This window comes from Mirounga leonina, unplaced genomic scaffold (genome assembly GCF_011800145.1).
Source record: "Mirounga leonina isolate KUSES-001 unplaced genomic scaffold, KU_Mleo_1.0 Mir_126, whole genome shotgun sequence".
In the NCBI taxonomy this organism is placed as follows: Eukaryota; Metazoa; Chordata; class Mammalia; order Carnivora; family Phocidae; genus Mirounga; species Mirounga leonina.
The window spans coordinates 14185414-14199155 of record NW_023270314.1 but is presented as its reverse complement, the minus strand read 5'-3'; the positions used below and the strand labels follow the sequence as shown (position 1 = coordinate 14199155).

The window sequence follows — 13742 nt, the reverse complement described above, 5'->3', positions numbered from 1 at the left end:
AGAAGTGGTGAGAATGGACACCCTTGCCTTGTTCTTGAAAATTTATAAGACCTGCAAGATAGTCTGCAAAAATGATAATGTTGGGACTACAGCATAGTTGTTTTTTTTTTAAAGATAGCACACATTAAAATTTGCACATTTTAAATAGTTTATATAAATGTATTTCATAGAATACATATGATGTTCTCTGAGGGCAGATATTATTATGATCCTTGAGTTGAAATCTATCTTTGTTACCTAAAATAAATGTATAATTAGTCTGGAATATTTCTGTCTACAGACTGTTTTAGGACTTAAACATATCTTTTACATTTGGTCCTTACAGCAGTCCCAGAGTGCAGATATGACCTTCGGTACCACAGGTGGGGAAACTGACTCACAGTAACTAAATTTTATACCACCAGTGAGTACCACAGCTGGAATTCAAAACCAGATCTGATTTTAAAACCCATGTTCTTCCCATTCTTCCATTCTGCTTTTTAAGTTTATGGCAAAACCTTTCCTCTTTAGAAAATTCTATAACAAAAAGCATTGTGTAGGACTCATCTAGAATACTAAAATATAATCAAAGTACCAGAAAAACTGCATATCATAATTTTTGGCTTTTTAAAATCACTGTTTATTCCATTTGGTAGGGGTTTTTTTTTTCCATACAAATATTTGCAACAATTTTGAATTCCCCAAAACCATACATAGACGATAAATACCATGCTATTAAAGTATTAAATTTGTACAAAAATACTTTACAGCTTAATACTTGTTTGTTACAAATAAAAATACATATTTAAGTGACTCATGATCTTTTTTTTCTTTTAACATGATTCTGCTTTATACTCTCTTGCCCTGGCGGGTTGTGAAATATGATTGAAATAATATATTTCTCTGCACAAAAAGAAAGGTGAGCTTTTTCCTTAAACAAAGGACACAGTGTTCAAATGCTTTACCTAAGCAGTTGTTGGAATCCATTGACCAAAATGAAAATGTTTGGAAAATAATCATTTCAATATGGAGATTCTACAATTAATATACAGATCTATTTTTTTAAATATTCACCAAATAACAGTTATTAGCGTAACTATTCAAAAGATCTGAACAAATGAGAACAGTTGCTGACAAACATCTTAGAAGCAACTGTCACAGTTTATTGCTTTGAGGGATGGTAATAATTGGCAATGCATTTTGTGAAAAATGTATTTACAATTTCAGTAAAGTAGCATGGCTCAGAACAAAAGATAGTCCAGTGTCATCTTAAGGTACATGTGCTGTACACCCCTCTATAACCAGTTTTCAAAACATGGCAAGCAAGATGAGTTTGATTTGCCTATCATTAAGATAAACCTCATTTTAATAGACTTCATTCTCTCTTAAATTCTCAGTCTTGAATTTTAAAAATAACTAATTCTCAGTGTTACTAAGCACTCTAATTCATTATCAGAGATTTGCAGCTATTAAAAGTGTGTCCTTAAAAAAAAAAACAGGTCACAAGACATATCCTGTTTGTTAATTTGTTGCATAGGGAATAGCATACATCTTAGTTAAAATCATTCCTATATCGGGGCAAAACATTTACCACCACCTATTATGGTCTCCTACGTGCATCATCGCTGAAACGTTTTAAGAGAATAATGTTACACCTGGACCCCTCCCATGGCAGCAGTCCCAGCCACGTCTCAAACTCCCATTTCCCCTAGGAGAGCCAGCTTTGTGACAAGCCTTGTTGGTCAAGTTCTTAACGCTGACGACTTCATAGTAAGAAACTGATTTCAAAGTGAATTAAGGAAATTGTCATAGAGAATATTTTCAAACAGACATCTCTCTTTTTAAAAAGTGATTGGAAGATGCACTTGTAAAAAATTTCCTCTGATGTTAATTGGGGGGAAGGGGCGGCCTATATATTTTTCTTTTTCTCTACCATTGGGCCCGGCAGCGAATGGCCGGCCATATACCATAGCATCACCAAGAAAGAAACCTCTTCAGCCTGAAAGGGGAAGCGAACATGAGCCATGAGAGAGATTTAAAAGACCCCTGTGCTTGCAGTTAATGCCACGTGATATCTGTGCTTTAAATGCCACAGAAATCTTAAAGGGATTTTTTAGCACCATGTAGATATTGTCTTTTGTCCTGCTTTATAAAAAGCATTGCTATAATGTGTTAGTGGGTTCTCGTATCTCCAAATTACCACCATGACTAGGCTGTTGGAAAAAAGCACTGTTCTGTTCACTCCATTCTCCTCCTGGTAGAGTCTGTTCTATAGACTTCTGTGAAGCCAGTGGGTTTCTACTAATAACCAAGTCCAGCTTATTACCAGATTCTGCTATGAGGGGCACAACAAGGCAGCAGTCAAAGTCTCTCGTTCGGACATGATTAACCTGAAAAATCAAGAAGAGCCATTTTGAATTATTGTTTTAATTCTCAACACCCAGACTAACCCTTCTGGTGTAACAGGTGTCCTGAAGGTACCTAAACGAGCAGCCTTACACTGAGAGGTCTATCTCTTCTCTGACCAGGAGGTGGCCATTGGCTGACTTACTCTTTGCTACTAAATCATAAAGTCCTTGAGAGCAGGGAACAGGGACACATCCCAACATCCCCATGCTGGGCAGACTGCCTCGCTCATGGCAGGTGCCCCAACAACTGAACGTCATTGCTAATTTCCAGATGAGGTAAGTGAGGCACAGAGTGGTGAAGAGATTTGCCTCAGAACCGAGTGGCCCAGCTAGGAAGTGATCCCAGGCAGTCTGGCTGACTCCGAAGCTGTGCTCTTGACCATGGTGTTGAACTACCTCTCAGAAGTGAGCCCATCCACCTCCTCAGCTTATTCATGTGCTCATCTTCGTTCATTTCTCCTTATTCTTCACCAACGAGGGTTTTTAACCCCTCTACAAGCTGCTTCCACTCTTTGCCTTTCATTCTCAATCTTCTCACATCTGGAACCTGACACATTGTACAGTTGACCCCAAATGTCCAATACAGGAATGGTGTCTCCAGGTCTCGTCCACTTTGGTCTTTAGCCCTGGCCGCACTTGACACCCACTCATCATCCTGAAAACTCTCCTTCCTCGGCTCTTTATGACACCACTTTGTTTTGATCCTCTTACCATTTTAATTCGCTTTCAGTTCTTTCCTGCCTTTATCTCTTCCTGTCCTTTAAATTTGTTTTTCTCAGGATTCTAGCCTTGGTTCTCTTTCTCACTATAAGCGCACCATAGGTGACTTTATCCAAACGCATGCCTTTCAGTGTCCTAAATCTCCTAAATCTGGCTCCAACATCTGAGCAATGGATCCAAACTGCCCTTGCCTCACAGACTGCTCTGCCAGGAAGCACTGAAGGAAAAAGGACTCAGGTCTGACACAGACATCTGGTCTCCTTCCCTGGCGTCTCCCTCTTTCCCATTTTACTCCAATCCACCTATAGTATTATTCTATCGTCTCTCTAAATTACAAATGATGTCCTTATTCTGCTTAAGAAATTGATATACCTGAGAGTAAAGTCCAAGAGCTTTCTCATAGCATTCAAGGCCCTCGAGTCTGAATCCAGTCTACTTTTTATAGCCTCAACATCTGTGGAAGCAGGGACAGCACAGTCCCAATTTAGAGATGAGGAAGAGCCACATAAAGGTTAAGTAACCATAATTATTAATTCAGCAAATATTAGAGTCTCTACAAAAATGAAAGCATCCCATAGTGCCAAGACCAACTGTTCTGCCATAGTAAAAATGATCACCAGAATTTGTTTTAAAACTACTTAATTGATCAATGAGAACGTGCCTTGGTGAAGGCGTGTCACTTCATGTACAGCCTCATGCTCTGAACATCAGACTCATTCCAGCTAAACACACTCTCAAGACTGATGTCAACCCTCTCTTTTTCCTACAAAATGCTATTCCTAAAAACTGTATGTAAAATCAGGAATTGGCTGGGCTCACTGAAACTATTCCTGACCACGATCGCATTCCCTTCGCTAAACAAGGTTTGGCTTTTCGCTTTCAGACAATTGTGTGAGATACTGAGATATCAAGTACTGTATAAGGGGAAATGGGAGCATAAGGTGCCAGCACTGTTCTCAAGACGTTTATAATCTGTTGGGGAATATATACAGGGAACCAGACAATTTCAATAACTGGTAAATTCTACCCAAGGAAAAAGTTTCTATCCCATATAGGAGGGGCCCCTAATCTCGTCTTGAGGCAAAGAAAGATGGGTAGGCATTGATCGAGTAAGACATTGAGAAGTGAAATTAATCAAAACGTCACCTGCGGTCTTACCTGTAAGAGTCTATCATAGGGCTTTAAGCCACCGAGATCTCCTGGCCCAGCTGGGCGAATATTTTTAACATACACTCCTTTCTCCAGCAAGCCATCTGCTACACTGAACCCAAAGTCTTCCATATCAGAGCTCTTGTACAAGGTCACCTGGAAAGTGAGAGAATGTGAAGGACGCATTCAGCTTGGCTGCGGACTTTTGTGTGTGAAACTTCTTGTCCAACAATCTTTTCAAATTTATTTACTCAGTAACATAATAGATTTGTAATATATTAGGCAGCTCCCCACGCTCCTGCAGCTTTTTCCCCTTCTCTGAAAACAGCCTTGGAATTTGCAAAGTCCTGCCCAGAACTGAAAAGGAAGGAGAAGGCCAACTGCTAGAGAAGGGAGGCAGCCCGTTGCACCTGCTGGGTATCAGGACGAAGCCAAAGGCCTTTCCTTCCTGCCCACCGTGCCTGATGCTGCGCTGGGTACAGTGCTCAGCATATCATCCTCCTCTGAGCAACTGCCAGCCTGGAGTCCGTCATTTTATTTGCTATGGTATCCCGATCAGAATGTTAGTACTGACAGCAAACGGAGTTAAAAAACCTGAAAGTGTTCTTGTAACCAACACCTTGCTCTGGGGTCCAGCGTGAATAGCAACCAGGCTTTGGTTTAGCAACTCAAGTCCTTCTTCACCCTTCTCGGCTACGGGCCTCACTGGTTCCCTCCGCTCCTACGGCCACCCGCCAGGCAAAGCTTCCCCCGAACCTCATGCCTCCAATCTGACCACCTGCAAGAGTTAGTCTGAGGTTCAGACATTCAGCCAATCATGCATACATTCACCAACTGTGTACCGAGTCCCGACCCTGTCCTGAGCATGGTTCTGGGTGCTGGGGAACAGCAGTAAGCGCGCAAGAAAAGGCTGCCTTCCAGAGGCAAACACATTTATGTGTAACATTTACTGAGCACCCGCTGTCCTGGCCCCGGCCAGGTGGCATACTCAGCACTTGGTCCTCGTTTAATGTTTTAAGCTGGTCACTGACAATCACTAAGTTTTGCCCGATGCCCTCTGTATAAGCTGATGCACTCTTCAAGCACTAATCTGGGCTGATATATTGTTTTACACTAATTGTTTTTAAAAAAGATTTTATTTTCACACAAATACATGAATATGTTCTTGTAAAATAGTAAAGACTTCAGGGCTACAGAGGGCAAAAGGTCAAGATAAAACAGGTCTATTTTTTATACCCAGTTATTTTATTTCAGAGAAAGAGGGAATATTGAAGGAACTACAAAAAAGTGGTGTTTGTGGTTTTTATTTTACTAGGCTGAGAGTTAAAATATCAAGCTGGCCGAGTCTGTACTATTCACCAGGCAGCCCTCATGGTTATTGCCATATGAAAGGTGAGGAAATTCAATTTTATAGAGGTTAAGTCATTCGCCCAAGGTCACAAAGGTAATGAATAGTGGAACCCTGTCTGTCTGATTCCAGACACTAAACACTTAACCATTATATACTACTGCCACTCAAAATGCCTTATTTCATAGGTTGTAAGATATGCTTTATTTTTTCATATTTCAAAATTTCTGAAATCAGGTGTGTTTCATAATCCATGGCACCCTAGATCCTATGAAGTAAGATATATAAATATTCTACCGCTACCTGCCTCTTTCCTACAAGTGCCCTAGAAGGGGCCAGAATTTTGTTGCAACTTTGCTTTTTAAGAGGAAAAAAAATGTGCCTTGCCAGTTAAAGTGAGGTCCTGACCAGAAGCATCACCATTTCTCAGGAACATGTTAAAATGTCGAATCTCAGACCTTGCCCAGACTGATTGATTTGGCACCTGCAGATCCCTGGGGATCCCCGTGCACGGTGCAATTGCTCTGTGTGGTCTTCTGCATACAAGGGGGCTATTACATGCTCTGAAAAGAATCGAGGGAATTAAAGTTTAATGGGATGATACTCTTTGCAGGCTCATTCTGTCATTGTGTGTATGTCAATGTGTGTGCGCGCGGGTGGGTCTGCATGTGCGTGTGTCGCTTAGTAAAATCCAGCCCCCCATCCCACATGCACCCTGATAATGCACGGGGAGAGAAGTAGGTTAAACTGCATGAGAGAGTTCCTTCCAGACCAAAACTCCTCAGGAGGTGAGGAGGAGTCTTTATTGGTGATCTAGGCTCAGATGGCCTTCGAGAGTAGATGGAAGATGCACCCAGCTCCCAAGCTCCTTGAGGTGGGGAAAGAATCTTTGTTTAGTTCACTGATATCCTGAACCCCTAAAACGGTGTCTGCCACATAGTAGGGTTAGTATTTGTCGAATAATGAAATGACTAGGTTTTTTTTTTTATTTGACAGAGCTGATTTTTTTTTTAAATTAGTTTCAGAGGTGGAGTTTAGTGATTCATCAGTTGCATACAACACCCAGTGCTCATTACATCACGTGCCCTCCTTAATGCCCGTCACCCAGTTACCCCATCCCCCTCCCCACCTCCCCTCCAGCAACTCTCAGTTTGTTTCCAGTCAGAACTGGCCAAGATGCGCTGTGAGTGAGAACTAAGAGAGATTTAATTCAAGCTGTGCCCCATCCTGTCGCCCCCCAGGGCTCTGCTGGTAATTTGCAAGGTGCAGCTGCAGGGCAGCTGGAGATGGCTGGGGCCCGGGGCACACGAAGCTCCAATGGCGCCACCGTGTGGCCATCAGAGGTGAGATAACGTGCGACGTCGCCGCCAGGCTGGCTCTGCCTAAGGGCTGAGGAAGCTCCATTCTTGGACAGGGAGGGAGGTGGGAAGGAGGGTCCTCCAGCAGGAAATACTGGACTTCTTGCCAATAGGTGATTAAAGCCTGTGGGTCTTGAGGGAGTAGATTAAAAAGCAACAGGATGTTACTGACTCTATCAAGTCTGTGGAGCAGATCATACAGACAGGGATATGAAAGCTCATGGAGGGTTAGAAACTTGTCCACAGAGAAGTTTCAAAGTGGTTCAAACCCAAGTGGTAGTGACTGTGGAGCTCAGATATTCCCACGGCACACTTTCTCTTTACCTAGCAGGTGGTTGCTTAATGAGCACTCATTACAGATTAGAATTTTGAGGTCCCTCTATAACTATGATTTGGCCTCAGGCCATAGGACAGGAAGAGTCCTGCCCCTTTCCTAAGGTGACACGGGTGGTTATTGGAGAGAGCTAATTAAAAAAATTTTTTTTTAATTTCCACTTTTGTTGAGATATAATTGACATACAGCTCTGTATAAGCTTAAGGTAGACTGCATTATGACTCGACATATATATATATATATACATATATATATATATATATATATATATATATATATATATATTGCAAAATCATTACCACAAGTTTAGTTAGGAGAAAGCTATTTTTTAATGAAAAAACTCAAACGTATTCAAGAGTAGAGAGGCTAGAACAAACAATGAATCCCCATATGCTCATCACCCAGATCCAACAACCATTAAGAGCTTGCCCCACAGGCTCTGTCCCCTTCTTTCTTCTCCTTTGGGGGATTATTTTAAGGCAAATGCCAGTCCTTAAGTAATTTACTCCTACATACTCCTTTAAGAGATTCAGGATGAACCTCTAAAAAAGAAAAATCACTCTTTTTACATACCTCAAAGTCATGAATTCATTCACAAATTCACCCTGATGCCCTGATATCCTCCAATACCTAGTCCATAACAAAATGTCCCTGATTGTCTCAAAAGTGGGTTTTAGAATTGGTTTTTTCAGATCAGGATCCCAACAAGGTTGACATGTGAGTGTGGGGTTTCTACTTGTCTTCTTGTCTAGAGCATGGCCCCATGCTCCTGCCTTATTGCGGGAACTGTATTTGTCCCGCACTGCGTTCGTCTAGTCCTTGCGTCCCTCTACATGGAAGTTACCCGGGGTCCTTGCCTGGAGTCAGGGTCAGCTTTGTGGGGAGGGGTGTGAATGGATCACAGGTGCCACAGGGTGCTTCCTACGACATCACATCACTCAGTGTCTAGTCGTCCCACTCTGGGTGGGTCCAGGGGAAGACAGCTTAATGCCTTCATTGTAAGGTTCCCCATCAACCTCTTATCTAAATGTTTTTGACCACTGATGACCACTGTCTGAATAATTTCATTAGGGGCTGCAGAGTGATAGTCTTTTTCTAATCCTATACTACCTTCCACATTTGTTAGCTAGAATACTTCCGTAAAGAAGAACTCTCCTTTCTTCAAACAGTGCTGTTTGGTTACTTTGATGTGCACGTTGATCTGCCAGAAAGGCAGAACGAAGGCTAATTCTTTCCCTTCGTTTTTAGTACAGGGTGTTAGTGCACTAGACACTTCTAATGGCGCCCCAAAGACATTTTTGTGGGGGGGGGGATGACTTTTGTAAAGTAAAGTATCACTATGAACATGTGGGTTTACATACAGATGTTGTATTTCAAGTAATTCCATCATTATTCTTTTGGGTGCTCAAATTTTCTCATCTTTGGTCATGGGGGGATCTTTCATGTTAACCTCTGTGTCCTTTTGATAGGACTCATTTGTTTTGACAGCCTCTTTGCTTTCTGGCTCAAGGTATCATGACTCATCATGAATATTTCCTGCTTCCAAGCTGGAAGCAGCCACTCCTCCAAGGTCCCTTCATTGGAGGAAACATTTTTGGTTATACTCTAGTCCCTTTCCTCCCATCCTCATGCTCCTTTCTCAAAGGAAGGAAGAGAGGAATGGGGAGGGAAGGCCAAATTGGAGAAGGAGGGAGGAGGAGGAGGAGGAGGAAGCAAAGAGCTAACGGGATTGGTGATAGCCTGCCATTTGGGGGCGCTCGTTACTAGTAGATGAAGTCTCTGTGCTCAAGGTCGCTCCTTCTGTGCCCCTCTTTGGCTTTGCGCCTTCTCTGTGGGATTTCTTGTCCTCCTGCCTCCTTTGCATCTTTGTTTCTAGTCGTGTTCTCACCATGTGACAAGGAGCCCACCTGGGGCGGGGATGTCACCGCTCCTGGAGGGTGGTGCCTCCTACTTCTCTCTGTTCCACTTGCAGCTAGGTATGGGGGAAGGTCCTAGAGACCCTGTGCTAATGGCTGGATGGGTAAGCCGACTGGCATCTGCTGCGCAGCCCCAGCCGCGCTCCTTCAGTGCTCCCGAACGTGAGGGTCGCAAGGCCTATGGCTTGCAATGGACATGAAGAAGCCCGCTTCTGTCTTCGATCTAAGACAGGTTTTCTGACACAGTGAAGCAGTATCCTTGCATGGGGGGGCGGGGGGGGGAACATTGGGTGTGGGCCTAGAATAACAGTGAAGTTCTTCATTGCTCAATTGGCCTTTGATTCTTGGATGTCAGCTCCATAGCCAGAACTCGGGAGGGACACCAAATGACGCCAACACCAGCAGGGGTGACATAGTAACCAAAATGTTCGAGTTGGATGTCGGCCGGAGCAGGTGAACAGATTAGCTCATTTAAGGTCAGAGTTGCTGGCCAAGAGGAGTGGTGTTTCAGAGCCATAGACTGGATGGCAGTCTTCAAGATGAGAGGCGAATCAGTGGTTTACATTTGAGACGCATCTGTTTCTCTGGAAAGACTTCCTAAGGTTAGAGGAAACTGAATTTTAATAGCCAACTCTATGGGTCTCCTGGGGAGAGCCAATAACAAAAAAGAAATTATTTTAAAGTGACACAAAAGATAAGATGCCAGGAATCAATAATTCACAAAAATGGGGTGTACAGCTGCCTGCTCTCATGGCCGCAACAGTGAATTGTACCATGTCGTCGCTGTCCTGCTTGCATGGAGATCGGTGGTAGTTACTTCTGATTTATTTCCTGTCCAAAAAGAATTCGAAGGAGTCCAAGGTTTAAGTCACATTTTTTTTTTTTTTAAGCCACAGATGAATTCCTTACCCAGGCACTTTCCTACATATGATTGCTTTTGAACTCTTAGCAGCTCTGTGCAGCAGAATTATTCCCTTCCTGCTAATGAGAACATGTCTCTTTAAAGAAGTTGATGGACATACTTGTCTAGTTGGAAGGTATAAGCTCTAGGAGGCAGTGCTTGAATATCTGACCTCATTTACTGTGTTCCTTCCACTAAATCATGATTTTTTTTTTTTTTTTCTGGACATATAATCTCTTAGCTGGTCAGGCAGTCTTTATCCATTCCCAACTGCCCAACAAGTTAAGATGAATAATTTATCATGTCTGCTGTATTTATTCTGATCCGAGCCCCTTTGTGGTTTTCCATGGACATCTGCATAAACTCCTGCTCCTAGAGCTCTTCGTGGTCCACTCTGGCTCATGTGAATCAAGATTTTTCATGTGGGGTCTCTATTCTGTGCTAACCAAAGGATGCAGCCAGGGAACCTGGACTATGAACCCAAGGCTAGACTTTTCTGTTCTAAAAAGGGCCAGTGAGCCTCTTGAAACATAACTCTGGGCAAGAATACGGTTCTACAAGGCTCAGTTCAATTTTAACTATTCTCCAGCACATACTGCAATTGCTTCTAACCCTCCTGGGAACAGAAGCTTTAACAGGAGGCCCCACAATTCAAGTTGTGCCTTGTTTTATATTTCTAAGCAAGTCTATTCACACGTCTGAACAATGTCCTCAAGGCAAAGATTAGAAACCTAATGTTTCTGTTTTCAGTTTCGACACATGTGAAAATCTTTAAGCAGCCAGAAGCAATTCTCCCCCTTTGGATTTTAAAGGCAATTGTGTCTACTATCTTGAGCAAGTCACAGCAAGTGATGGCTATCCCAGAAGCCATTTCTAAGCCCTGTCAGCCTTCCTATCGTTCAGGCCCTGGCCTGATGGCCTTAAGGGCCAAACCAACACCTATTTCTCCGAGATGGTGCTAGTTTCCCCAGAAATCACCAGGCACTTGGATTCATTCTTACAAATACCACTGGGGTAGCACTCCTCCTTTAACCTTGATAATTCAAGTAACGTTGGCTTTGAGGATAACCCTATACTCCTTGTGGGGCTGGAAGAAAAAAGAAAAGGCATGGCCTTCCCAGCTGCATTCTTCCAGCCCAGGAGGAAGTGATTTCAGTTTATGCCACTCAAATTGGGCTTCAAGACAAACTGGGTCAGGAAAGGCAGCTGCTGCCCGCCTGTCTGGGGAGCCTCGTTGGCGAGGGGAGAAAGGGACAGTTGCTCCCAACACTGCGCCCTGCTGCTTCCGGGCAAGCGTGTGGCACCACGGGCTTGAAAAGTAGGGGCTCGACAAGGACAGAGTCAGCAGCCTGGATTCTGGCTCTAAGTAGGAGCAAGTCAGGGCTGACTTGGCCCTTGGAGAGCTGAGTCCTAAGCAAGGGAGCGTCCCAGTTCTAAAATCTGAGGTGGATATATGTGCTGCTTCCCCAAATCATGTTGGAGCAACTGCACCTCTCTCCTTTCACAACACATCAAAGAGGAAAGAGCTAGATCAGTCTCCAGATTCTCCAGGAGATCAGACCAAGCCATGGGCACCTTGGTCACCTAGTTATTGCCAGCTCTGCGGCCAGAGAAGGCAGTTAGCCGGGTTCTAACAGGATGCCTGGAGGCCAGCACCGAGGAAGTCACAGACAGCTATCAGGAAAGTCAGAGGCCTGTCTTGGCAACACTCCACAAGAAGCTAGACCAAACCGGACAAGCCCAAGATGGCGGATGCCATGACAGGAAACCCCTGACCAAGGAAGGAAGGAAACACATGAAACTCTGCATCTCCACCCCAAGTAATGAATGTTTCGCTCCTTGTTAACAACTGTCAATAAAAGACAGAAACCCAGACTCCAGGGTGTGCAGTGCTCTCTCTCTCTCTCTCCCCACCCCCTTGAGCTTGCCCAATCTCACATCTCCAGAGTATACTTTGACTTTAATACAGTTTAGTGTTTGTGTCACTTGCCCACCATGATGTGTGTCTATCCTTGAATTCTTTCATAAGGAGACCAAGAACCTTTGGCAACATCTTTGGGATAAACTGAGTCGAGGCCTCAGGGCCCAGGGTCTCTCTCCCCAGTTCACCCGGCAACCCTGCCCCCGGCCCTTCCCCTTGTCGCAGCCACTGCCAAGCTAGTCGGCTGGCAGAGTCTCTGTTACAGGGTCTTTCTCAGGGCTGCCCACTGGTACTCAGCACCTGCTCGCTCTGCTCCTGCTCCTGCCTTCAGTCTCCCAGGTCTGCCCTGGCCTGGCTCTCCTCCAGTTCTTGACGCTTCCCAATTCCCTCTGACCCTACTGACCTCCAGTCTCCTCAGGTCTGTGGGCCTCCTCGCTCCAGGGGCCACCTGCCTTGCTGGGTGGGAGGCATGCCCTCCGCTCACGCCCTGGCCTGTGGGAATTCAGGGCCAGGCTTGTTGCCATTCAGGAAGGATGACAAGTTACATACAATGGACCAAACCCCCGCTGCACTGATTGCTGACGGTCTCAATTTTATTTCCTCATTCCAGGTGTTGCTGTGGTCAGACACTCCAAAGATCCTCAGAACAAGGAGAGAGCTCTGTGTCTATCTAAGGGAAAGAAAGAGACAAGCCCTGGGCAAGACCATTATCAACGTAATCCTTACAACAGCCAGCGAGGTAAGAGGACGGAGCAGTGGGGAAGGAAGAGGGCTGGCAGGCTACTCTCCAGGGACCAGGGGAACAGAGTGACCCTCAGAGAGCACGCCACTTGTAAGTGAACATCCTATAGATAATACAATATCTTACAACCTATAAATGAACATATTTGATCACCACAGAGAGACATAAAAACATCAGGAAGAGATGAATGATCCCCGGCCAGAGCTAGACTTAAGGGAAGCTATTAACATCTCTGAAGAGGCGTGGTGGTGGATCCTCAACCAAGGGACAAGATGAAGATCAAAAACTAAGAAGTAAGGCACACTGGAGCCCTGACACTGCCTGAGGGTCATCTGAGCCTGGGGGGCTGCAACTTTGTTGGGACTTACCTTTCTAGTGCTCAGAGCTCGGACCCTGCAAAGGCAGATGGCCACTTGCTGAAAAGTAGTAAGATGCAGACTGAGCTCGGCCAGGGAGAGTTGCAATGAAAAGATGACCTCAAAGGCTTGGCTTTTATTTCCCTATAAGTCACTGGGCAGCTTTAATCCTAACTTGGAAATCTTATTCTAGCATTCTTGCTTTTTCTCCCCCTCACTGACTGAGACTTATCACCCCTTTGAACAAGCTTTATCATCCCATTGTCCTTACCCTTCATAGGGTTAAACAAGCATATGAAAATTTTAGACACAAGCCAATCATTTTTATAAGAATTATATCGGGGTGCCTGGGTGGCTCAGTCGGTTAAGTGACCAACTCCTGATTTCGGCTCAGGTCATGATTTCAGGGTGGTGAGATCTAGCCCTGTGACAGGCCCCAGGCTCAGCAGGAATTCTGCTTAAGATTCTCTTCCTCTGTCCTTCCCCCCTCTCAAATAAATAAATAAATCTTTAAAAAAAGAATTATATCTTTTACATTTTGAAAAGTTTGTTTTCACAGAATCACAGACAAAGGAAGCTGAGGGAATGATCCATTTTACTCATTTAAAAC

At 44.1% G+C, this 13742-nt stretch overlaps 1 protein-coding gene across 1 annotated transcript in view; it reads right to left on the bottom strand.

The window, feature by feature from the left end:
- Nucleotides 1-2061: 2061 nt before the first annotated feature.
- GRIP1 (glutamate receptor interacting protein 1) overlaps nt 2062-13742 on the bottom strand; it is a 193035-nt gene continuing 181354 nt past the window's right edge. Inside the window, exons 24-25 of the mRNA XM_035002883.1 lie at nt 4266-4412; nt 2062-2369 (exon numbers count right to left, since the gene is read on the bottom strand). Coding sequence (XP_034858774.1) covers nt 2142-2369; nt 4266-4412 — 375 coding nt within the window. The 3' untranslated portion in view covers nt 2062-2141. The remainder of the gene's footprint in view (nt 2370-4265; nt 4413-13742) is intronic.